Genomic DNA, 21,403 nt, shown 5'->3' on the forward strand with positions numbered 1-21,403 from the left:
AAGACATAGAGCAATCCCATTTGGGATGGTTTTGAAATCGGTGTCACTGTTGAAGAGCGCAGCTTCTTTCCAAATTTGGACCTATATCACAGCTTTGTCAGTGTATGTTAGACGAGATCGTTGTCGAACGGGCGATCGAGAGACAAACGTAGGGCTTGAACGTGGGAGAATTTGCCCCGAGCTTGTTGCCATGTTGTTACGTGGATTGTGATGCTTGATAAGATGTAGGTTTTAGGATACTTACTAGATCAGATCAAAGACCAATGTCATCTACCTTTCGCAGGCTGAGGAGAATAGAAGGAGTGGATAGAGATTCAGGAAGGTGTAGACAGAAAGGTAGATTTGAAGGTGTAGCCCCTTGATGTGCTCATGGAAATCATCTCACCATGCGAAACTCTCAACTTGTCTGCCTTCCAGTTTATGTTATGACAATGAACTGATTCACAAAATGGACACTGAATGTAGTAATGTTTCGCATTCCACCAGATAACATCTGCTTCCGGGAAGATATTCATTGTGGAAGGATATTATTGCAGGTCAGATTAAGGAAAACCCCCAACAACCACCTTGTGTGCTACAATTTCGAGCGGCCCGTCGATGACGTTGTACCATGCGGATAGCAAAACGTGGGTCACAATGGAGCATGTCCATCCAGCATCGTCCACGAAAAGATATGGAAACTATGGAAACTATCCAAACCATCGGAATATAGGTGTCGGGTACGCCGACGGGAAGCGCTTTGGAACACCAAAGACAGGGGGAAAGGGCTGGAGGGAGTGGGAGCTGCCAGCATACTGGTTAAATGAATCAAAAAAGAGAGGAAATTAGATTAGCCTTGGAAGGAGTTGAGCCTTTGTTTGTAAGAGTCACGGAGGTGCGAGCTACGGGGAGATTCAGACGACGAAGCGCGGAGGTAAGCAATCGGAGGGATGAAAGCGGAAGAAGAATCTGAGTTGCTAATTAAGGGCCACGTAGCGATATTTATACCTGCGATGAGACCTCCGAGAGGCCTTCACGATAGCCATATTAGGAAAGGGGGATTGAAAGAGTGAAGCGAAATGAAGGAACGATGATAGCGATATTAGGAGGTGAAATCAGAAGATCGAATTCGATGACGGTCGACAGTTTGGTTGTCTTCCTCTGGCTCCACTGCCATCATCTTGGTTCAGCAAAAGGGAAGCAAGGGGAAACTATCAAAGGCTTGGAATGTAAAAAGCCACATGCTCATGTTGCAAGGCATGATCACAATCAGTGTTTATCCTTCAATTTGGTTTACCAACGGAACTTGGCAACACTGGGTCGTCCTGGGAAAGATCCAAATGGAAGATCCCCCCGGGTTCATTGTAACTCTGTTCTCATAACCACCTCTTAATCTTTTATCTGTATACTATGTGCTAGTTATTTTTACCTGTAACTGCTCGAACGTGGTAGCAGATGGGATGTCCGACTTTGCTCCGAAGCCAGGCTGGTAACCACAGTAAGCAGGACATATTGCTTGAGCGCCCTGAATCTGAGAATGGTCTCAATCCCGCAGCCTGAAGATCACGACGCTCTCCAGTCTTGACACGCCCTGTGGCAACAACAACTCGCCCTTCAATCTAGATAAGCCTCTTCGCCAGTGTTGGACCTCTTGATTTGCATGCGAAGTGCTGCACGCATTGGCAAGATGAGCTCGAATTCTTGGGATCACCGAACACAGGTGTTGATCCGGAAGTGCTTCATCCGCGGCAACCCCAGGCAGCCATGAGCCATCGGCTCCAGAGACCAATCTCAGTTTTTAGGTCTTTTGCTGGATCATGCGCAGGGCAGCAGATGAAACTACTGGTGAAAAGAAGCCCAGCACTCCTCCTCCTCTTCCTCCTCCAGGGAGACATCGTTCAGCTCGCATCATTTCAATTGGGGCTGCTGAGGTGCTTTTCCAGACCCTGGCTGCCAAACCCCGATTATGCCCGGAGTTTCAAAAACAAGGAGCCTCGCGAGATTGGGCTTGGTGAGATGACGTGATGAAGTTGTCTCGTTTCAGCCTTTTCAGTGACGCTGTTTTTGGAGATTTTTCGCGCCAGTGCCGCTGACTCAGCGGCATCGGAGACAACGAAAGAAGGACTTCGCCCGATTGGGTCTGGATGAAAATATCGCTGAGTCAGCGGAACTGGAGAGCAGAAACTGAGGTCGGAGCCCCCTTCGCCGACTCCCGACTTCGACCCACTGGCTTGCCTCTGGTCATCTCTCCTCCGGCTTGTTGTCGACAAAAGAAGGCTCTGCGCCCGAATCTGCCAGAATCTGTCGCCAATCTCGACTTTCCATTGGAAGATGACGTGTCCATCCGCGCTCCACCGCCCGTATTCTCGGCCCCATGCACGAAACGCTCTGCGCCTTTCACCCCGGAGTATTCCGCGGAGGACTTCTGGATGCATTGGAAATGATCTGTAACACGAGAACCATGTGGACCGTCGGCTCGGAATCGGTCTGACACAGGCTCCCGTTCGGGGGCTGCTTGTTCAGGCGTTTCCGAGCCTGACCCACTCCACTGCGAGGCGGCGGTGTTTATATACTTCTTGGGCTGCCCTTCGAAAATGTTGCTGATCGTTGAGAACCAATTCCCACGAGGTAACGCCCTGCCAACATGCCTCCATTCAGCCTGGAGGACAATGCCCTGCCCCAAGAGTCTCGGGAGACTGTGGTAAGTGGGTATGCCGACAGTACATCTACTGCCTTGGATGACGGTTCCTCTACACCTTCGCCTGATCAAAAAGTCAGCCGTGCCGATGGTTGGGCTCTTATGCCCCAAGTGAAGCAACAACACGAGCGTCAGGTGCAGTCTGGGTTCAAGCGTCAGGAATTGGGCGTCACATGGCAAAATCTCAGTGTCGAAGTTGTCAGCGCCGAAGCTGCAGTGCAAGAGAACTTCTTATCACAGTTCAACGTCCCGCAGCTGGTCAAAGAGTCCCGCAACAAACCCCCACTCCGAACAATTCTCAATAACAGCCATGGCTGCGTCAAACCAGGCGAGATGCTCTTGGTCCTTGGCCGGCCTGGATCTGGTTGCACGACTTTGTTGAAGATGCTTGCCAATCAACGTCTGGGATACAAGTCCGTTCAAGGAGATGTTCGGTATGGCTCGATGACCGCGGAAGAGGCTGCGCAATACCGTGGTCAGATTGTCATGAATACAGAGGAGGAGCTGTTCTTCCCCAGTCTGACAGTTGACGAGACGATGGATTTTGCAACACGACTGAAGGTTCCTTACCGTCTGCCCAATGGTATTGAGTCACCAGAGGCTTACCGCCAAGAAACGAAGAAGCTGTTGCTTGAGTCAATGGGTATCTCACATACTGTTGATACAAAGGTACCTGCTTCTTTCGCCCCTCACTCTCTGCAGCGAACTAATGGCGGCAGGTTGGCAACGAGTATGTCCGGGGTGTTTCCGGCGGCGAGCGGAAGCGTGTCTCGATCATTGAATGTCTTGCTACTCGTGCCTCGGTCTTCTGCTGGGACAATAGTACAAGAGGTCTTGACGCGAGCACCGCTTTAGAGTGGACTAAAGCTGTGCGTGCCTTGACTGATGTCATGGGCCTGTCAACCATTGTCACACTCTACCAAGCGGGTAATGGTATCTATGATCTGTTCGATAAGGTGTTGGTTCTGGACGAGGGAAAGCAGATTTACTACGGACCCATGGCCCAAGCCCGGCCATACATGGAGTCGCTCGGATTCGTCTGCCGCGAGGGTTCCAACGTCGCCGATTTCTTAACTGGTGTCACGGTACCTACCGAGCGCAAGATCCACCCGGGCTTCGAGGCACGCTTCCCCCGGAATGCGGACGCCATGCTAGACGAGTACAACAAGTCTGTGGTGAAGGCTGAGATGGTCTCCGAGTACAACTACCCCGACTCGGAACTGTCCATTCGACGAACCGATGACTTCAAGGCCGCGGTCGCGGAGGAACAACCCAAACAGCTCCCGAAAAACAGCCCATTCACCGTCGACTTCGTGAATCAAGCCAAGGCCTGCGTTATTCGGCAATACCAAATTCTCTGGGGCGATAAAGCGACCTTTATCATTAAGCAGGTTTCGACTCTGATTCAGGCATTGATTGCTGGTTCTCTATTCTACGATGCCCCGAACAACTCAGCTGGTCTCTTTGTCAAATCCGGTGCACTGTTCTTCGCCCTTCTTTACAACTCCCTACTTGCGATGGCCGAAGTTACAGAATCGTTCCAAGGGCGTCCGGTATTAATAAAACACAAGGCCTTTGCCTACTTCCACCCTGCTGCGTTCTGTATTGCGCAGATCGCCGCGGATATTCCTGTCCTTATTTTCCAAGTCAGTATCTTCTCGATCGTCCTCTACTTTATGGTGGGACTTGAAATGACTGCTGCCGCATTTTTCACGTTCTGGATTGTAGTCTTCGCTACCACCATGGTGAGTTATGCAGGAAAAATAGATAAAGCTGCTCTGCTAATGACTGGCAGGCGATGACTGCCGTCTTTCGGGCTATTGGAGCTGGATTCAAGACTTTTGATGATGCATCCAAGATCTCTGGTTTCTTGATTGCCGCTGCGATTATGTACACTGGTTATATGATCCGGAAGCCAGAGATGCACCCCTGGTTTGTGTGGATCTACTGGATTGACCCCCTAGCTTACGGTTTCGACGCACTTCTATCAAACGAGTTTCACAGCAAGATAATCCCATGCGTTGGCACTAATCTTGTCCCTAGCGGACCGGGCTACGAGAACGCCACCACTCAGTCCTGCACAGGCGTCGGAGGTGCTATCCCTGGAAGAAACTTTGTTACGGGCGATGACTACTTGGCGTCACTGTCGTACAGCCACTCGCATGTCTGGCGTAACTTTGGCATCCTCTGGGCCTGGTGGGCTCTTTTTGCCGTCCTCACCATTATTGCAACCTCGCGGTGGAAGGGTGCTTCGGAAAATGGACCATCCCTTCTGATTCCACGTGAGAGCGTGGAGAAACATCGCCAAAATATCCATCGTGATGAGGAATCTCAGACAAACGAGAAAAGCTCGGGGAAGCTTCAAGATGAAGGATCTCCGGATCGAAGTGAGCTTGATAACCAGCTGATCCGCAATACGTCTGTGTTCACATGGAAGGATCTCTCTTACACCGTGAAGACCCCATCTGGTGATCGTCAGCTCCTCGACCATGTCTATGGATGGGTGAAACCAGGCATGCTTAGCGCTCTGATGGTGAGAATATTCGTCTCGAGTTTCCAACAAAAACTAACAGCATCTAGGGATCGTCAGGTGCTGGGAAAACAACTCTGCTTGATGTGCTTGCCCAGCGGAAGACGGCTGGTACGATTCATGGACAGGTTCTTGTCGATGGCCGGCCATTGCCGGTCTCATTCCAGCGCTCTGCTGGCTACTGTGAGCAGCTTGACGTCCACGAGCCTTATGCGACCGTTCGTGAAGCCCTGGAATTTTCTGCTCTTCTGCGACAGCCACGTGCCACACCTCGAGAGGAAAAACTGAAATATGTCGACGTCATTATTGACCTGTTGGAGCTGCACGATATTGCTGACACACTGATCGGCCGCGTAGGCGCTGGTCTATCTGTTGAACAGCGCAAACGCGTCACAATCGGTGTTGAACTCGTCTCGAAGCCTAGTATTCTGATATTCTTGGACGAGCCGACTTCCGGTCTCGATGGACAGTCTGCGTACAATACTGTGCGCTTCCTACGCAAGTTGGCTGATGTCGGCCAGGCTGTGCTTGTGACTATCCACCAGCCGTCTGCTCAACTCTTTGCCGAATTTGATAGCTTGTTACTCCTGGCCAAGGGCGGAAAGATGGTCTATTTCGGCGACATCGGCGACAACGGATCGACTGTTAAAGAGTACTTCGCTCGCCATGGAGCCCCATGCCCTCCGAATGCTAACCCTGCTGAACATATGATTGACGTTGTCTCTGGTTCTCTCTCACAAGGTCGTGACTGGCATGAAGTTTGGAAAGCTTCCCCGGAGCACACAACCGCTCTTCAGGAACTTGACCGCATTGTCAGCGACGCGGCATCTAAGCCGCCGGGTACTGTCGACGACGGAAACGAATTCGCTATGCCCTTGTGGCAGCAGACTATGATTGTCACCAAGCGAACATGCGTTGCTGTTTACCGTAACACGGACTATGTCAACAATAAGCTCGCTCTGCACATTGGCTCTGCTTTGTTCAATGGCTTTTCCTTTTGGAAGATGGGTGAATCTGTCGGGGAATTGCAACTGAAGCTTTTTGCGTTGTAAGCTTCCCTCGGACTTTCTAATTCTCGTTTAATTCTTTACTCACCCGCTTAGGTTCAACTTTATCTTCGTCGCCCCTGGCGCCATCGCCCAGTTGCAACCGCTTTTTATTGAACGCCGTGATATCTACGATGCTCGCGAGAAGAAATCCCGAATGTACTCCTGGGTCGCCTTTGTGACCGGTCTAGTCGTCTCCGAACTCCCCTATCTCGCCCTTTGCGCAGTCCTCTACTTCGTCTGCTTCTACTATCAAACCGGCATGCCAACGGCATCTGACAAAGCTGGCGCTGTCTTCTTCGTCATGCTTCTCTATGAGGGTCTCTACACCGGGATCGGTCAATTCATCTCCGCCTACGCCCCCAACGCTGTCTTTGCAACCCTCACAAACCCACTCGTCATCGGAACCCTTGTCTCCTTCTGCGGTGTCCTCGTCCCGTACGCTCAGATTCAGGAGTTTTGGCGCTACTGGATATACTGGATCAACCCATTCAACTACCTCATGGGCTCCCTCCTCACATTCACCGTTTTCGACGTCGACATTACCTGCCGGCCGTCAGAGTTCGCAACCTTCGACCCGCCAAACGGCTCTACTTGCGCTGATTACCTATCCATCTTCATGCAGGGGATGGGTGCTCGCTCGAACTTGATTAACCCGGAGGCTACCGAGTCTTGTCAGGTTTGCCAGTATACCCGTGGCAGCGACTACCTGTACGGTCTAAACCTGCTGGACTACTACTACGGATGGCGAGATACGGCTATTGTCGCCATCTTCGTCATTAGCAGTTACGCGCTCGTTTATGCACTGATGAAGTTGCGGACCAAGGCTTCAAAGAAGGCTGAGGAGTAGGTCCCCTTCTACACACCCCCTTCGACTGCTTCGGTCGAGTGTGATGTGAGGCTTTTGTTTACGTGTTTCTCCATCAATCTCCTCTCTCATATGTTGGAGTGATTCATGTTTCTCGGGTGAATGATTCTTCTCATCGTATTTTCTCTTCTTCTGGGTCTTTGCTACATTTGGCCACGAATAATAGACGGAGTCGCCTTGCGGGAGTTGTATTTAGATATATATACCATCTTAAAGTTTAATAGAAGGATTATGACTTCGAGATTTCTTGACAGAAGGAAACTTGAGCGGGGAATATTCAAAACTTACGCTCGTCAAATCAGGGGATCTCGGCCATCCTCGAGACTGCAAGAAAAGTTAGTCCTCATCGGACTTTGCGCAAGAAAGTCGGCTCCGGGAGCAATCATGAGTCGATTATCATCCGAGCATGTGCTTCTATCTAGCATACAAAGATTGTACTAGTAGTATGATGCTGAACGCAGAAAGCATCGGCAAACTCGTGTCGAGCCACTCTTATCACGGATAAAAGCAAAACTGCAATATATTGACTGGGGGATTCATCAAGCATGATTGAGCGTAAGAAAAGAGCGGTGATATCGCCGTAAATAAGACTCCGTAGATATGGGCAGGTAAAAAAGTCATAACGAGAGAAATCGACGCTAGTTCGTGATTCACATGACAACGCAGCAGGAGTTCTGCTTCTTTGCGCTTGTGTAGAACATCTTGCTTTGGGAGCTGAGGCCTTCGCTCTTCTGGACGAGATCGTCGAGTTTCTCGCCACGTTCCAGGACCTAAACGTATTGTTAGGATTGGGAATGAGATTGGAGTACGGGGTTTCGGGGAAACTCACGCTCTCGATGGTTTTGTGTAAGACAACCTTGGTCTCGTCCAACTCCTTCTGGATCTTCAAGATACTTCCAACGTTCTGCGGGTCTTGGTACTGAGTGATGTATGTCCGGAGGGCTGGGAAAGAGACCGGCCCGCTGGCAGTTGCAGCGGAGGGGTTCTGTGTGATAAACTCGTCGAGAAGTTTAGAGAGGATCTGGTGCGCAGCGAGAGAGGGGTACTCGTCGTCGCTAATAATGACACCGGCAAGGCCGCGCGATTGGCTCGAGGCGTAGACGTGGAAAACGAAATCTGGATTCGAACTCTCGTTAGCAGAGTTCACCCGACTCGACATTGACCCCTGAGCGGTGACCGAGTTGGAACTTGGGCCGACGACATATCAACTCAGTTCCTCCACTTGCCTTTTTCTTGTACATCCTGCCGTTGGCCTGGTTCGGTACGAGAGGTAACAAGCTTGCTAAACATGGTCGTGAACTCCGAGATGCTTCCCCTGGTGAAGCGCGAGTAGCTGCTCAGCTCCCGTTCGCAGCATAGCTCGATAGCGTCCGGCTGAGCCTTCCGGAGGACCTGCAAGGGTCAGTTTCTGAAGTACCGGAAGGTAGCAGAGAGCTTACACCAATATAGACGATCTTCATTTTGGCGGATCAGGGGGTGTAACAGTTCAGAGAAGAATGTGGGGTGGTGAAGGAACGGGGAGCGTCTGGATGTGATTGTGATGCTGTGTGGCGGTGTCGAGAGGCAGAATCAGCTCCATATGCTCACGTGCTGAGGCCCCTCTGCTTCCTGAATGGGCAGTTCATGACTTTCCCAAGGTCGCATCGCTGATTCGAATTCGTGGGAATTTTACTGCCTGATGGGCGTCATCCTGATAAATGCAATCTTGGAGCCTACCGTCATCATGGGGCTCAGAAGGTGAAGGGGTAAAATTTGCTTGAAGGGAACTCTCGGTGGTTGTAGATGATCATGGCAACGACTGAGAGGACAGCCTCGGAATCTCCTTGGCCAGATCCCGGTAAGTCGTTGGCCACGGCTCCTGTCATATGGCTACTAACTTTGGAAATTGCTCTCGCAGTCTGCCGTCGAGAGCCCTCGCTTCTGGGGTCGACATTTCCTGATTTTGGTCCCTCAGAGTCCTGGTATTGGCCAGTACTTCCCGCCTCGTGAATATTTGTCCTCTGGTCGACAGAGAGACGAAGAGTCAATTTGCCGCAACTCAGGCTGTCTCGGCTTGGGTGTCATTGCGTTTTGGTGAGGTTTTTGCTCGTTTCACAAGGGATTTTACTCGCCACCGCAGGCGTGACTTCAAAACAAGATCTGTATTCTGTCAGGACTGCGGCGGTCAGCGCCAGTGTGTGACAGCTTCTATCTGTTAGTATAAATATAGTAACCGACCCACGTCCCCAACAATAAATCACGGAGGCTGTATGACATGGTGACAGGGAGCATAATCCTGCCACTGACACACCACAAAGACCGGGTTACTACCGCAGCCTTCTCGTGGGCGGCAATTCCGTTCTATCGACTTTGTTTAACCCCACAATCAAGCTTCGGGTTGTAAAATTGGTGCAGCAGTGGTGGTACTGGACGACTGCCGGGTTCTGCAGGTTCTCTTCACAGCGAAGCGCCCAGACGGCCTCACGAGACAGGCACAGAGCCGACCTTGCTCACCCCAACCAACGTTATTGGATCATCTACGGAGAGGATAGACTGCTCACCCTACCTGCTGGTATCAATCAGCCTTCTTGACTGCGCTTCGCGGAGCCCTTGTCCCCTATTCTTTCCCTATACTGAGCATCCCTTTTCTTGAACCCGCCGACTCCTCCCTAACGTTTGCTAAGGCCGATCATCCATCTAGATGTCCGTGATTTGAGGGGTATACTCGTCAGACCCCATCGTCAACCTTCTGTCGTGGTTGGCTCCTGATAGTCGAATGTCCGCAATCGGGGCCCGTGACCGTGGGGCGGAATCCTTCTGGAATCCTCTGTTTCCAGGATCGCCGTTCTGGCTTTGAGTCTCAAGTATCATCTTCCCAGCACAGAGGAAGCGCGTTAAATTTTTATTTTCTCTTTCTTTTTCACACTCGCTCGTTTGACTTTTGGCAGGCGTTATGCGTCGCAGAACTTCCGGCCTCCAAGTGCTGGGATGGGCTTCTCTACTAACCTACCTGGCCGTCTTCGGACCGACAAACGCAAGGAGTGCTGCGTTTAGTACGCCGTGTGGGGATTGTAGACCCCCAGAGCTACGAAATGCTCCTGGTAGGACGTTCCCAATAGCCGATGGGTGCCCCAGAATCGCTAACACACGCGCATAGGCGTTGGAATCGATCTCACTATAGCATACGGGTAATTCCCAACTAGGGCATACCAAGTCCCTGTACCAATTAACATACGGTTAGGACAGCCGCAATTCACTTTGAGAATGGCACCAGAAAGGATCTCGTTCAAATAAATGGCTCTGCGGAGTATTTATCTGCCATGAGGACGCTCGCGGAAGATGCGCAGAATGTCCGCAATTGCCTTGGGTCATCAATGTAAGCTCAAGTCCTCAACCAGTGAGATCTAAGAATATGCTGACGAGCCTCCCAGAGGGCGAATAATATACCCATCGTCCGACCCCTATCCCATTAGCAGATACTGGTGGTCGCCTATCGCCTGGACCCGCCTAATCGAGAACATATTCAACCAGCTTGCCGACTCCTGGCGTCAAACGCCTCAAGAATATCCGTCTAAGCCATTAATCCGTGCAGTAGCCGGGATGCTGTCTAATATCAAATCTACCGCGTTGGATTATATCGACCCGCCATTGGAGTACACCAATGTCTTTCTTACGTGGCCTGATTTCGAAGCTAGCACAGGCCACATCTATCAGGACTTATTTCAGGTCGCGTGTCAGTTCGCCGGACTGGATTACAGTGGGGGGAATATTGTCTCGATGTACTCGCTCAAACGTGACGGTGTACGTGACGACGCAGACGAATATAGCGGGACAAACAGCAGTTCTATGCTCGTTGTCAGCTACAATTCGAAAAGCCTTGGGATAACCCTAAATACCAGATCGTACGGATATCCCTGGCCTGACAGGCTTCTAGAGAGCCCGCAACACGGGGCAGAGAAAAATAATGGCTCAATGGAATACCGGAATGAGGTTGAGAGGCTATTGAAAATCATCGTTGGCGATGATAAAGTTGATCACCTTCTACTTCTCGGCTCGCATGCCCACGATGCTGTTTTGCTCGGGGTGATTCGCGAGTTCCTACAAAGTCATACCAGCATCAACTCATCTCTTCTTGATCGCTATAAATCATCCACTTCTGATTCCCGGCAAGACGGAAGCAGGCCATTGTTTACTGCGGCAAGAGAGGCTGCAACAGTTGCTAGAAGGGACATAGAGGCTCGGTTTCAACGATGCGAGGAAGCTAATTATTGTGAGGAGGACGAGGAGGAAGACGCATATGATATGCGGTCAGAACTATAGAGTGAAGAGTGCAGACCGTACAAGCAAACCCAGTTCCCTAGCCTCCGCCATATCTCTTTATGCTCTCTTTATGCTGCCAAGGATTAGAATTGTTTCGGTATGGGGTCTCTCTGCCTGTCAAGGTCTTACCTCCCAGGCTAACCAATCATACGCTTACTATACTCCGTATGCTCCGATGATTGAGGCAAACCTACAAGTACTTAGGATAATGTAAGCTTTGACCCCGCCCGTGGACGTGGACTGATCAACCCAGATCCATCGGTCATCGAACAACGTTGTGTGATTAGTTCAGCTATCTCGGATTTATCACCTGGTTATTAGGTGTATAGCTCTCTCGCAAGCGACATATTTGAAGAGCCCTTCATAGTTAAAGGATGTCAAGATACGCCGAAGCCCACAAGAGCCCATGCGGTCCAGGCGATGCTCGGCCGACGGCCATGCAGATTATCCGCGATGAGAATCTCGAAGGCGAGATGAAGGATAAGGTATTCTCTCTCTTTCGATGTTTGTATTGCTCATCCATAGTATGCTCCTCTAACCCCTTTCAGATCTTCCTAGTCACAGGTTCCTCAGCAGGAATAGGCACTGAAACCGCGCGCCCTCGCCAGAACAGGGGCGAGAGCCTTCGCAACCACCCGATCATTAGAGAAGGGACAAAACGCCTGTAAAGCGTTTCTCGGGCCCGGCCGAGTGGAACTCCTCCAGCTTGACACAAGCTCACTCTCTTCCGTCCGTGCTGCAGCCGCGACATTCCTGGAAAAGTCAAGTACGTTAAATGTCCTCATATGCAACGCCGGCGTAATGCACATTCCTACTCGTGAAGAATCACCCGACGGGTTCGAGATGCAACTCGCGACAAATTATATCGGACACTTCTTGCTCTTCTGGTTGCTGAAAGATTCCATGATAAAGGCGGCGGCGTCTTCGCCGACATTCGCGTCGCGACTCGTTAATGTCTCGAGTAGCGGACACCATCGCTGAGATTGAATTTGAGGATATTAATCTCAAGGGGGAGGGCGTCTACACGCCCATGAAAGTATATGGGCAGAGCAAGTTAGCCCAAATCTATATGGCTAACTATGTAGATCGGCACTACGGATCGAGGGGTCTACATGCCCTAAGTTTGATGCCTGGCGGTATTTTTACGGATCTGCAGAGATATGTTCCGAAGAACATCACGCAGAGGCTGAGGTCGAATCCGGATGTGTTAAGGATAATGAAGAGTGCTGAGCAGGGCGCGGCTACGACTGTTTTTGCTGCCGTAGCGAAGGAGTGGGAAGGGAGAGGCGGAAAGTATTTAGAGGATTGTCGAGAGGCGGAGCCTGCGTTGGGTGACGTGAAGTGGAAAGGTGTGCGTGAGTATGTGTATGATAAGAGTAAGGATGAGAAATTGTGGACGAGGACGTTGGAGATGCTGGGCATTAAGGAGAGCAAGTGAGTTGGTAATTGGTTATCCTAGGGTTAGGTGTCCATATTTTTGTCTCCTCAGTGGGGGGCCATGAAGGGTTCTCGACTGTCAATTCCTCCAGAAGAGCGGAAATCACGGTTGAGTGTGAGATGTACCCAAAACGGCATCCTTGTATGCTCGGGTTATAAATCCGGCGCTCGTCCTCGGAGGGGGTTCCCTTGCACAATGTGGAGCATTATTAGTGAGATCGGTTGACAGATTGATACTCCACACCACGCATCATGCTTTCGAGGGTACTGGAGAGCGTTGGCCACCCTGGGCATATTTCTAACCCGCGCTACCATCCTCCGGCATCACCATTCCAAATCGCTGTATCCCAGTTCTCTATCTAACTCTCATATTGGATTTTATATCTACAATGTCCAACGGAACCCCTTTCTTCCGACCCGCTTCCAACGCCCAAGGGCTAGCAAACTACCCCCATGCTCGCCTCGCACCCACAACCCCCCACCGAACAATCTACGTCTCAGGAACGTCCTCCCGTCGGGGCGATGGAACGTGGGACGGCGTTACGGAGAACCCCGACGGAAGCCGTACCCTCGATATCAGAGCCCAAACAGCCGCCGTCCTACGCAACATCCAGTCTATTATCGAGGGCGCTACGAACGGGAAGGGAGGGCTAGGGAATATCATCGATGCCACTGTCTTCGTGGTTGATTTGCCGAAGCATTACGCTGGAATGAATGAGGAGTGGAATAAGGTGTGGCCGGGGAGGGAGGGTGCGCCTGCGAGGACAACGATTGGGGTGAAGGAGCTGCCGAATGAGAGGCTGTTGGTTGAGATTAAGTGTACGGCTGTTGTGGAGGTGGATTGAAGCTTTGGGTTGCGATTTACTCGTAAATCTCGCGATACTACACTCCTCGACTCGTCGAGGGTCGGTTACTCCCTCCTGGTGTTTGGTTGGGAAGAACTATATATGCTGTCTCCCTTTTCGAATGACACCATTAATCGTCCTCTGGCTTTGGGCGGATTGTTTGTCTGGAAAACTACATGCGTACTGGACCTCAACTTCTGATCAACAGCTTCCTCTGGCAAAGTATCAATACAACTCAAGCTGTCACTCGTCCAGCTGCGACATCATTTTTCCGCATTGGGGCCCGAAAGCGGGGATGAGCGGGATTAGTAATAGCAATCCGGTGAGTGACTCAAAATGGGCTGAGGAGGTTAGTCTCCTGTATCGGATGTCAGAATTTCGTATATGTTTTACGAAATGACAGTACGGAATAGAAAAGCAGTTTGTGGTTAAATACTGATCTGTGAGCCATTCGATTGGATGAAAATTTGGTAACTCCGGGTAGTCGTATGATCTGTGGCAGACAGGTAACGAGACGATACGAGGATTCTGCATCTCCGCGGATCACGTGCTTGCTTTTGCCCCTCGGGCGTTGATTGATAAGAATTCCGCTGACCAACAAGGGTGCACCAATTCAGAGATCTCGGCATATTTTCAACTCGTCCCCTGCTGCTGACCGACGACTCACTGAGGACGATATTGCATCTCCCGATATCGCCTTGCACATTGCTTTTTCTGTTTTATAATTCGCACCAGCGACTTCCTCGCCGTCTGCCTTCGAGGCAGAGAATCGACGATTCACCCTCCATCGACCTTGATTCGCTGCATCTGCACTAAGGCCTTAGAATAAAGATTATAGACGCAATGGCTCCCTCCTTTGTGACAATCGATACATCCTCGGACTTCAACGGGTCTCTCGCGCCTTCGAATTCCATCAACACGACGCGGACACTCCTCCTCGCACCCCCCTCGATCGCCACCCAAGAAGACAAACTCCGCACCCTCTTCACAACCTATGACCGGAACACAACCGATCTGCAGATGCTTGATCGTGTCTCAGCCGGCTTCGTCTCCCTCCAACCAAACACATACGATCTCGTCCTCGTCCTCACAGATACCGATGGAACTCGGCGGTCCGAGGCGCTCCAGTTGCTCAAGCGAGAGGTTTATGGCGCTGTTGTCCCATCCATGAAAGCTGGTGCGAAGTTACAGACGCAGGATAACTTCTTCGGTGAGGCGGAGGAGCGAGAGGCCGTTCTGGCTGGACTCGTCAAGTCGGCTGGTGGGTTCGAGAAATTGGACGTTGGGACTGGTGCAGCTGTACCGCTGAAGCTCGGGAGAAAGAAGAAGGCTGCCCCCGCCCCGGCTCCACAGCCTCCTCCGATTATCAGTTTTGATAATACGAACGATCTTGATGATGATGAGTTGATCGATGAGGATACGCTTTTGTCGGCGGATGATCTCAAGCGGCCGATTATACCGCGTAAGTCAATGCCATACCTACTTTCTGGGATCTCCACTGACACTTCCACAGCGCCAGAGTGCCAGCCCAAGGCCGGGCGACGACGTCGCGCTTGCAAGGACTGCACATGCGGTCTGGCTGCTCAACTCGAAGCCGAAGATAAGGAGCGTCGAGAGACCGCAGACAAGAACCTGAACGCACTGAAGCTGGATTCGGACGACCTGAACGAACTGGATTTCACGGTGCAGGGGAAGGCAGGATCCTGCGGTAACTGTGCCCTCGGTGATGCCTTTAGGTGTGACGGCTGTCCGTACATCGGTCTCCCGGCCTTCAAGCCTGGTCAGGAGGTCCAAATCCTGAACGATGTTGCGCAGTTGTAATAATGGTATTATGCTTGGATCATTCATTGGAGCTTTGGGCGTTGTTTGCTCATTTGTGGCGTTTCTCTGAATTTAGTTGAATATGCCGTCGCTAGATAAAATGAATGAGTATTTAGCATTTGGGATTAGCCTCGGGACTCATAGTTCGAGTACCGGTATCATGGTACTTTCAATCTTGCCGAGTACTTGTAGTCGGTTGGTCAGTCGCATCGGAGGTGGAAATCGATCAGGGGCAAGCTGAACGCGGAGTTCTCCCGCTCGTAAAAGATGGCCGAAGCACCTCAAATGAGTCTTGTTTGACGAGAGAATATCCTTGCACTGGCCCGTGAGATAGTTGAGAATGTTAATGGCAATATATATCTGCACGCCCATGCAAGGACTGGGAATTCCTGGAGCGGAATTTTTGACATCCTCGAATTGCGTCTTATCCTTGTTCATCCTCTAGACAACCTCTCCTTGTTTATAATGCATTTTGACCGTCCACCAGGTTAAGAACTCACGAAATCCGGGATGAGATTCCTGTGTTGGATGAAGAGAGAGCTGAGGGCAGTTGATGCTTCCTCGGCTTGTGTCCGTGCGTGACTCTGCCTGGCACAGACTGAGGACTGGGCACTGGACTGGTTCTCCGAGATCAAACCAGGCCATTCTTCTTTGGGTTTTGCGACTTGAATTTTTCTCGCTCTGAGACATCGTTTCCGAAAGACATGGTGAATCGGAGCTGAGGTCACCGGGTTTCCAGACTTGTGCTTCATCACCGTCTTCCAATGCCTCCTCGCCATGAGTGCCCTTGACTTGGGAGATTTTTTAACTCTGGTCGACGCGTGAACCGAGACAGCGGATATGCCATGTCTCAGAACCCCGCGCCTGTAGCTGGAGTTTTCCGAGTTATGCTCCGAGGCATCATACGCGGGACCTCGCTTCCTCGAATCACAACACGGGAGTCTAATCGAACTTGGTGGCTTGAGTCAATGAGAACGAGTGAGCAGACTCTCATTTCCTGAGGGATGGACCCTGTGCAAATACCGACGGACCAAGCATTGATATTCGCAGTCATTGCCGACAATGGACTAGTACAGCAGTGGAATTGGGGTCTTCCGGCAGACTCTTGAACAGAGATCTCCCAGGATCGACAAGATGTGGATGGGCATCTTGTGTTGAAGAAGAGTATGGCTCTCTCAACTATGTAAATCTCGAGTACGCTCCCCGATAGATCCCTGTCTTGTCTCCTCTGCCGGATACCAACCTCCTGGAGTAGAAGGGCAGCATCGGATGTAACCAAATATTTACCCCAACGAATGCCCAGTCGCGAGCCTGTGGCGGCGTTTAGCGTTTGCCAAGCTGGTGAGAGAATCCATGGAAGATGGTGTGTTGTTTCTGGAGAAGCGAGGTGAACCTCGTGGCCATGGAGGAGCGCATGTGCTTGGGCACCCTGTCTGCTTCCCGCAACCATAAAGTCATTGTCTTGTCCAGGGTTTGGGGTGCTCCCAGGCACCCTTCGCTCGTTTAGCTTGCAGTTTTTCGTTGCTTGGGGTCTATATCACTCGACACCCCCTTGCTTAATTGCTCTGTACCTCACGATTCTGCATTTTATATTGGTTTCACCATGAGGTTCCAACCATCGTTCATCCTGGCTGGCCTTGGGGCCATCACCACTGTTCTTGCTACGCCAACCAAGGCCACCTGGGAGCCCACGCTTGTTGAACGCGATACCGCGGCAATCACCAGCGTTGTTGCGGATATCAACGCCAAAGTAATGGCCCTGGGTGATGACATCCGGGGTTACACCGGCGGTGATACCTCCGCTATCGAGGCGGCTTCGACTGAGCTTGTCGACACAATCAACGCTGGTACTGAGATCGTTGCTGATAGTGATGACTTGACTGCCATCGAAGCCTTGGATCTTGTTAACCCGATTACGTCTCTAACATCCGTGGTGGATACCACTATCACTGATCTCATTGGAAAGAAAGACCCTGTTGTCGAGGCTGGTGCGGGTGCTAGGGTTTACACCCAGTTGCAGGCGCAGCTGGCTGCCGCCAATACCTTTGCCGAGACCCTGTCGAGCAAGGTTCCGCCGGAGCTAAAGGATATTGCGGATGAGCTCTCTGCTGGCATTGCTGCTTCTATTCAGAGGGGTATTGATGCCTACGAGGATGTCTCAACGACGACAACTACCACGACCACCACAACTAGCTCCTCCACCACCACTACCTCTGAGACAACTACAACAACGGAAACGACGAGCACGACGGAGACCACGACGGATACTACTCCACCCCCGACCAGCACCGAAACCCCCTCCGACCCCTGCGAAACTGAAACGGAGACTGAGACTCCTCCCCCGTCGACAACCGATGAGCCTTGCGAGCCGACTCCAACCCCCACCGATGAACCGTGCGAGCCGACTCCAACCCCAACCGATGAACCGTGCGAACCGGAACCAACCGATACGGATACCGAGACACCTCCCGAGCCAACTGAGACGGGTCCTGAGAACCCGCCGGATGACTCCACAACCCTAACTCCGACAAGCACTCCCACCGAGACCGGGCCTACAGATACAGGCCCTGAGACCCCCGAGTTCACCGGCGCTGCGGCTATGAACAGCTTTATGTCTTCCCTTGCCGGCGCAGGGATCCTTGGTGCCGTTGTTTTGGCCCTTTAAGCTTGTTTTTGACTACCTGATATGATATGCTGGGATCTGTTACTACTGCAACGCAATATCACGAAGCTTACTTTTAATGTATTCAACCTATAGTATTGTCATCCATTGCCCTAATTCATATGATATCTCTTCAAATCACATCCCTGAGCAAAAGCCCCTCCCTCTCAAGTATCCCCACAACTTCCCCAAGCCAATCAAGGACGCAACCTGGCTGCTATCCCCATACCCAAAGCGACACCAACAAGCTCTTCCACCTAAATTTTTTGCAAAGCCCAATATCCGCAACCGTATCTCCAACAACAACCACATGCCCCCTCTCCACATCTTCACCACTCTCGCAGCTTTGTGAAATGCGACGCTAATTTAGGCATCCGTGACGCAAGACGCAAGGCACCGATGGTACCTGCCTCCGTCAGAATCCCCTCCCTAAGGTCGTTGGTCGCGACTGCCTAACCGGGAAGCTAACATTTGTTACCGAAGTAACATAATGGTGAGGAGGGAAGGTGCAATCCTCCCGCTCTTTCCTTGATGATCTCTCAAAGAACCGAGCTCTTCCGCTGGGGAGATTGCAGCCCTTCCACGGCATGATTACTACCTCTGACATAACTCGTTATAGGTTATATTAGTCGTACTCAAGGATAGCGAGGAAGACGATAATTCAAGCTTGCAAATCGGAAGTACCTGGAGGCTATTAGGGCGAATGTCGATTCCGATGAGGCTCGAACTTCTATTCCGAATCGAGTGACCTGCGAGAGCATTTTGTGATGGGTATCATCCAGTTGTTAAAACACCAGCGTTTGGGGGCACCAGAGCGCCAAATGTTTGTGGGGAAGTTTTGTCCGCAGTATGCTTTGATGCGGGATGCCCTTGTGTTCTGGTTCCGTAAACGGCCTTAGGAAATGGGACGTCAATTCTGGGGAGTCTCGATCGTGCTTGGTCCTGTAACAGGGTCATAGAGTGGCAGTGTGGCAGTTTGCTCTCTCAGATCAGACGGATGAAATCGCATCTCAGGTCTCACTCGGGAAACAGAGCTCTTAATGCAGCACTGTTCGGATCGGGTAATTGACGACGAGGCTGAATGGCCTGACAGCGTGTCCTGACGAGCTCCAGGCACCATCTGTTATGTTTAGAAATGGGAACAGGTCGACACCAAGGTTCATGGAGACAGGTGGTTTGATTCCTCAGGCACCGTTGATCTTTTTCTCCTGTCCTGACTCGTGTCAGGGGCTGAATGGGGCGATCGAGTCAAAATTCAAAGGAGGTTCTGGGTGTTCGCACCAGGAAATTCTGTCATTGTCTTGCGTTGATTCACCCCCTTATCAGCTGCTGAAAGCCAATCCCCACCAATCCTCACCCACCACGATGAGAAACGCGGGGTTGATATGCGCCAAGGAGCTGGGGTCCTCCACTTCACCCCAGACATTATTGGCGAGCGCGAGCGGGGTTGATTCTTTCCACTGTGAGTGATCCAATCAAGAGAAAGTGATATCAATTTGGGCTGAAACACACGAGACGCCCTTGACAAAACGCGTTAGGCTGAAATACGGGATGAGATTCCTGAGCCCCGCGGAATGGAGACCTGTGGTGGATCCGGGGAATGGCCCACGCCCCCGTTTTTGCGATGGGACTTGAAGCTTCGATTCACGGTGCGTGGGCCTCGGAGGGGGACGACGTTACCGATATCAGTGTTATCAAGCTCTCGATAAGGGCGAGACAGAAGAAGCGAACGAAGATTTGGCTGGGAGGAAGGGAACACAACCACGCAGACGTCTCTTGGAATGTGCAGCCACTGACGCATCGTGGCGTGAGTGTCGTATTGGGGTTTTCCATGGCTCTGACGGTTTGCTGAGTGTTATATGACGGTGTAAGATGGTGATAATCCCCCTTGAGGGGTTTTCAGTGTTACCTCCTTGCCCGAGTTGCTTACTTGATACATGAGGTCACGAGTAACCCCTGACGAGGGAATTTTGCCACCCCTCCTTCAGGAATGCTCGCACTCATCTTGACAGTCAAATTTCGGATTCATTTGCGATAAATTAAGAACAAAAGACACCTTAACTCCTGTCACATGATGCCCATAATCCCACCTAAACTCCAAATCCAGTCCCTAACAAAGGAAAGTAGTTGACATGAAAGATGCTGCTGTCTATTAAAGACAGTGCCTGCGCCACCTCTTAAGTCTAGTCTAGGCTCAACCATGACTTCAATAAATTCGAGAAGCATTCAGTAGAAAAGTCGGAAACCTCGAGCAATTTAGACGGGCAGACGTCGCAGGTACTTCGTCGCTAAGAACACTGCGACCGCTGAGGTGTAGGCTGCGCCTCCCGCAGTAATCCAGACAGGACGGTGGGCAGCGAAAGAGGTCGACACGAGTTGAGCCCTCTTCCTTCGCTTTTCTGTTCGGGATTAGGATGGACCCTTCATTTCATCGCACTGGGGACAGGAGATCCCTACCTGTGTTGAGGAATCTGTTTCTCAGAGACGCCAGCTGCTGTCTGACATACCCGCCCGCGGGGCCGCTGGAGATATTCTGAACAACCTGAGGAGCAGACATCTTGCTGATTCTTCGATAGAATGGAGTGGAGAGTTGTGTAAAGATGATAGTTTGATGGTAGCAGTTGAGAGAGTCAGAACTGAGCTCCTGAGTTTCAAGACACCCGGGGGTCCGCACGAAGGTTTTTATACCCATCCCTTTCGCCATCAGCTTGCGGGGTAAGTCACTGCTCATAGGCCACAGCCCCAGCTGGGGAGGCCTGGTCCAGCCATTTCCGTGTCGATGATGACGATTGGATTGATTGGCGACTGCTGGTGGCGATTGATTGGTGCCCTTGGTTGGCGACTCAGAGGGCCCAAGGTTTCTAATCACTCACGAGGCGACCATGCCAGATTTATTGGTTTACTGATCCGCCGGGAGGAAGGTTCCTTCAGCTCTGCCTGATCATGGGGGAGGACGAGGAGTTGTTCTGAGGATTGGGAGGGGCGTCGTGGTGCTGGAATGGAAGGGTTTACTTGAGAGCGCGGAGCACTCTCGTCTCCTGTCCAGAGTGGGACATTCACGTCGTGTGAGGAGTCATTTTCTGAACTTAATCACTTGAGATGGCCGAGCTCCTGGAAGCTTTGAGGGGCATCGCATCTGTTTGGCAGGGTTAGACGCGTCCCGTGCTTGATTCGTGGTTTCATCCATATAATGAAGCTATTATAGCTGCCCCTCACAT

At 51.4% G+C, this 21,403-nt stretch overlaps 10 protein-coding genes across 10 annotated transcripts; 7 read left to right on the forward strand and 3 right to left on the reverse strand.

Moving 5' to 3' along the window:
• Positions 1-2,566: 2,566 nt before the first annotated feature.
• BJX67DRAFT_352027 (putative ABC multidrug transporter) lies at positions 2,567-7,353 on the forward strand. Its single transcript, XM_071028962.1, has 5 exons — positions 2,567-3,346; positions 3,397-4,422; positions 4,473-5,210; positions 5,258-6,255; positions 6,311-7,353. The coding sequence occupies exons 1-5, from the start codon at positions 2,624-2,626 to the stop codon at positions 7,101-7,103; spliced, it is 4,278 nt and encodes a 1,425-aa protein (XP_070886629.1). The 5' UTR covers positions 2,567-2,623; the 3' UTR covers positions 7,104-7,353.
• BJX67DRAFT_352029 (palmitoyltransferase YKT6) lies at positions 7,354-8,618 on the reverse strand. The gene is made up of 4 exons (XM_071028963.1): positions 8,561-8,618; positions 8,348-8,513; positions 7,951-8,237; positions 7,354-7,891 (listed from the first exon to the last, which is right to left on the reverse strand). Exons 1-4 carry the CDS (start codon positions 8,579-8,581, stop codon positions 7,772-7,774), a joined length of 594 nt encoding a protein of 197 aa, XP_070886630.1. The 5' UTR covers positions 8,582-8,618; the 3' UTR covers positions 7,354-7,771.
• Positions 8,619-9,737: 1,119 nt separating this feature from the next.
• BJX67DRAFT_75663 (uncharacterized protein) lies at positions 9,738-11,582 on the forward strand. The gene is made up of 3 exons (XM_071035390.1): positions 9,738-10,201; positions 10,258-10,476; positions 10,532-11,582. The coding sequence occupies exons 2-3, from the start codon at positions 10,421-10,423 to the stop codon at positions 11,418-11,420; spliced, it is 945 nt and encodes a 314-aa protein (XP_070886631.1). The 5' UTR covers positions 9,738-10,201; positions 10,258-10,420; the 3' UTR covers positions 11,421-11,582.
• Positions 11,583-11,794: 212 nt separating this feature from the next.
• Positions 11,795-12,858, forward strand: BJX67DRAFT_371709 (uncharacterized protein; the record flags this gene model as incomplete). The annotated part of the gene is made up of 4 exons (XM_071031126.1): positions 11,795-11,905; positions 11,969-11,984; positions 12,034-12,374; positions 12,415-12,858. 4 exons carry the CDS (start codon positions 11,795-11,797, stop codon positions 12,856-12,858), a joined length of 912 nt encoding a protein of 303 aa, XP_070886632.1.
• Positions 12,859-13,052: 194 nt separating this feature from the next.
• On the forward strand, positions 13,053-13,790 carry BJX67DRAFT_75654 (RidA family protein). Its single transcript, XM_071035389.1, has one exon. The coding sequence runs from the start codon at positions 13,247-13,249 to the stop codon at positions 13,700-13,702; it is 456 nt and encodes a 151-aa protein (XP_070886633.1). The 5' UTR covers positions 13,053-13,246; the 3' UTR covers positions 13,703-13,790.
• Positions 13,791-14,153: 363 nt separating this feature from the next.
• On the forward strand, positions 14,154-16,005 carry BJX67DRAFT_352039 (Fe-S cluster assembly protein dre2). The gene is made up of 3 exons (XM_071028964.1): positions 14,154-14,208; positions 14,320-15,164; positions 15,216-16,005. Exons 2-3 carry the CDS (start codon positions 14,546-14,548, stop codon positions 15,521-15,523), a joined length of 927 nt encoding a protein of 308 aa, XP_070886634.1. The 5' UTR covers positions 14,154-14,208; positions 14,320-14,545; the 3' UTR covers positions 15,524-16,005.
• BJX67DRAFT_75825 (uncharacterized protein) lies at positions 15,593-16,005 on the reverse strand. The gene has a single exon (XM_071035391.1). It carries the CDS (start codon positions 15,959-15,961, stop codon positions 15,662-15,664), a length of 300 nt encoding a protein of 99 aa, XP_070886635.1. The 5' UTR covers positions 15,962-16,005; the 3' UTR covers positions 15,593-15,661.
• A 1,121-nt stretch (positions 16,006-17,126) lies between these two features.
• Positions 17,127-18,188, forward strand: BJX67DRAFT_380607 (cell wall mannoprotein 1 family protein; the record flags this gene model as incomplete). The annotated part of the gene is made up of 1 exon (XM_071032816.1): positions 17,127-18,188. The coding sequence occupies one exon, from the start codon at positions 17,127-17,129 to the stop codon at positions 18,186-18,188; it is 1,062 nt and encodes a 353-aa protein (XP_070886636.1).
• An 863-nt stretch (positions 18,189-19,051) lies between these two features.
• BJX67DRAFT_75853 (uncharacterized protein) lies at positions 19,052-19,687 on the forward strand. The gene has a single exon (XM_071035392.1). The coding sequence runs from the start codon at positions 19,311-19,313 to the stop codon at positions 19,653-19,655; it is 345 nt and encodes a 114-aa protein (XP_070886637.1). The 5' UTR covers positions 19,052-19,310; the 3' UTR covers positions 19,656-19,687.
• A 497-nt stretch (positions 19,688-20,184) lies between these two features.
• On the reverse strand, positions 20,185-20,822 carry BJX67DRAFT_352043 (uncharacterized protein). Its single transcript, XM_071028965.1, has 2 exons — positions 20,643-20,822; positions 20,185-20,584 (listed from the first exon to the last, which is right to left on the reverse strand). Exons 1-2 carry the CDS (start codon positions 20,740-20,742, stop codon positions 20,442-20,444), a joined length of 243 nt encoding a protein of 80 aa, XP_070886638.1. The 5' UTR covers positions 20,743-20,822; the 3' UTR covers positions 20,185-20,441.
• Positions 20,823-21,403: the final 581 nt, after the last annotated feature.

Source organism: Aspergillus lucknowensis, assembly GCF_044049455.1.
Source record: "Aspergillus lucknowensis strain CBS 449.75 chromosome Unknown BJX67scaffold_17, whole genome shotgun sequence".
Taxonomy (NCBI): domain Eukaryota; kingdom Fungi; phylum Ascomycota; class Eurotiomycetes; order Eurotiales; family Aspergillaceae; genus Aspergillus; species Aspergillus lucknowensis.

What these genes read in the sequence shown, in the direction of transcription:
- BJX67DRAFT_352043 (XM_071028965.1), bottom strand. Translation starts at nt 20,742, where the DNA reads ATGTCTGCTCCTCAGGTTGTTCAGAATATCTCCAGCGGCCCCGCGGGC. An exon ending in AAACAGATTCCTCAACACAG is followed by an intron (nt 20,585 to 20,642) that starts GTAGGGATCTCC and finishes AATCCCGAACAG; the next exon opens with AAAAGCGAAGGAAGAGGGCT.
- BJX67DRAFT_75853 (XM_071035392.1), top strand. Translation starts at nt 19,311, where the DNA reads ATGTTTAGAAATGGGAACAGGTCGACACCAAGGTTCATGGAGACAGGT.
- BJX67DRAFT_75825 (XM_071035391.1), bottom strand. Translation starts at nt 15,961, where the DNA reads ATGAACAAGGATAAGACGCAATTCGAGGATGTCAAAAATTCCGCTCCA.
- BJX67DRAFT_75663 (XM_071035390.1), top strand. Translation starts at nt 10,421, where the DNA reads ATGAGGACGCTCGCGGAAGATGCGCAGAATGTCCGCAATTGCCTTGGG. An exon ending in AATTGCCTTGGGTCATCAAT is followed by an intron (nt 10,477 to 10,531) that starts GTAAGCTCAAGT and finishes CGAGCCTCCCAG; the next exon opens with AGGGCGAATAATATACCCAT.
- BJX67DRAFT_352027 (XM_071028962.1), top strand. Translation starts at nt 2,624, where the DNA reads ATGCCTCCATTCAGCCTGGAGGACAATGCCCTGCCCCAAGAGTCTCGG. An exon ending in CACATACTGTTGATACAAAG is followed by an intron (nt 3,347 to 3,396) that starts GTACCTGCTTCT and finishes TAATGGCGGCAG; the next exon opens with GTTGGCAACGAGTATGTCCG. An exon ending in GCATGCTTAGCGCTCTGATG is followed by an intron (nt 5,211 to 5,257) that starts GTGAGAATATTC and finishes AACAGCATCTAG; the next exon opens with GGATCGTCAGGTGCTGGGAA.
- BJX67DRAFT_352039 (XM_071028964.1), top strand. Translation starts at nt 14,546, where the DNA reads ATGGCTCCCTCCTTTGTGACAATCGATACATCCTCGGACTTCAACGGG. An exon ending in CAAGCGGCCGATTATACCGC is followed by an intron (nt 15,165 to 15,215) that starts GTAAGTCAATGC and finishes ACACTTCCACAG; the next exon opens with CGCCAGAGTGCCAGCCCAAG.
- BJX67DRAFT_352029 (XM_071028963.1), bottom strand. Translation starts at nt 8,581, where the DNA reads ATGAAGATCGTCTATATTGGT. An exon ending in TGAAGATCGTCTATATTGGT is followed by an intron (nt 8,514 to 8,560) that starts GTAAGCTCTCTG and finishes TGACCCTTGCAG; the next exon opens with GTCCTCCGGAAGGCTCAGCC. An exon ending in TACACAAAACCATCGAGAGC is followed by an intron (nt 7,892 to 7,950) that starts GTGAGTTTCCCC and finishes CAATACGTTTAG; the next exon opens with GTCCTGGAACGTGGCGAGAA.
- BJX67DRAFT_75654 (XM_071035389.1), top strand. Translation starts at nt 13,247, where the DNA reads ATGTCCAACGGAACCCCTTTCTTCCGACCCGCTTCCAACGCCCAAGGG.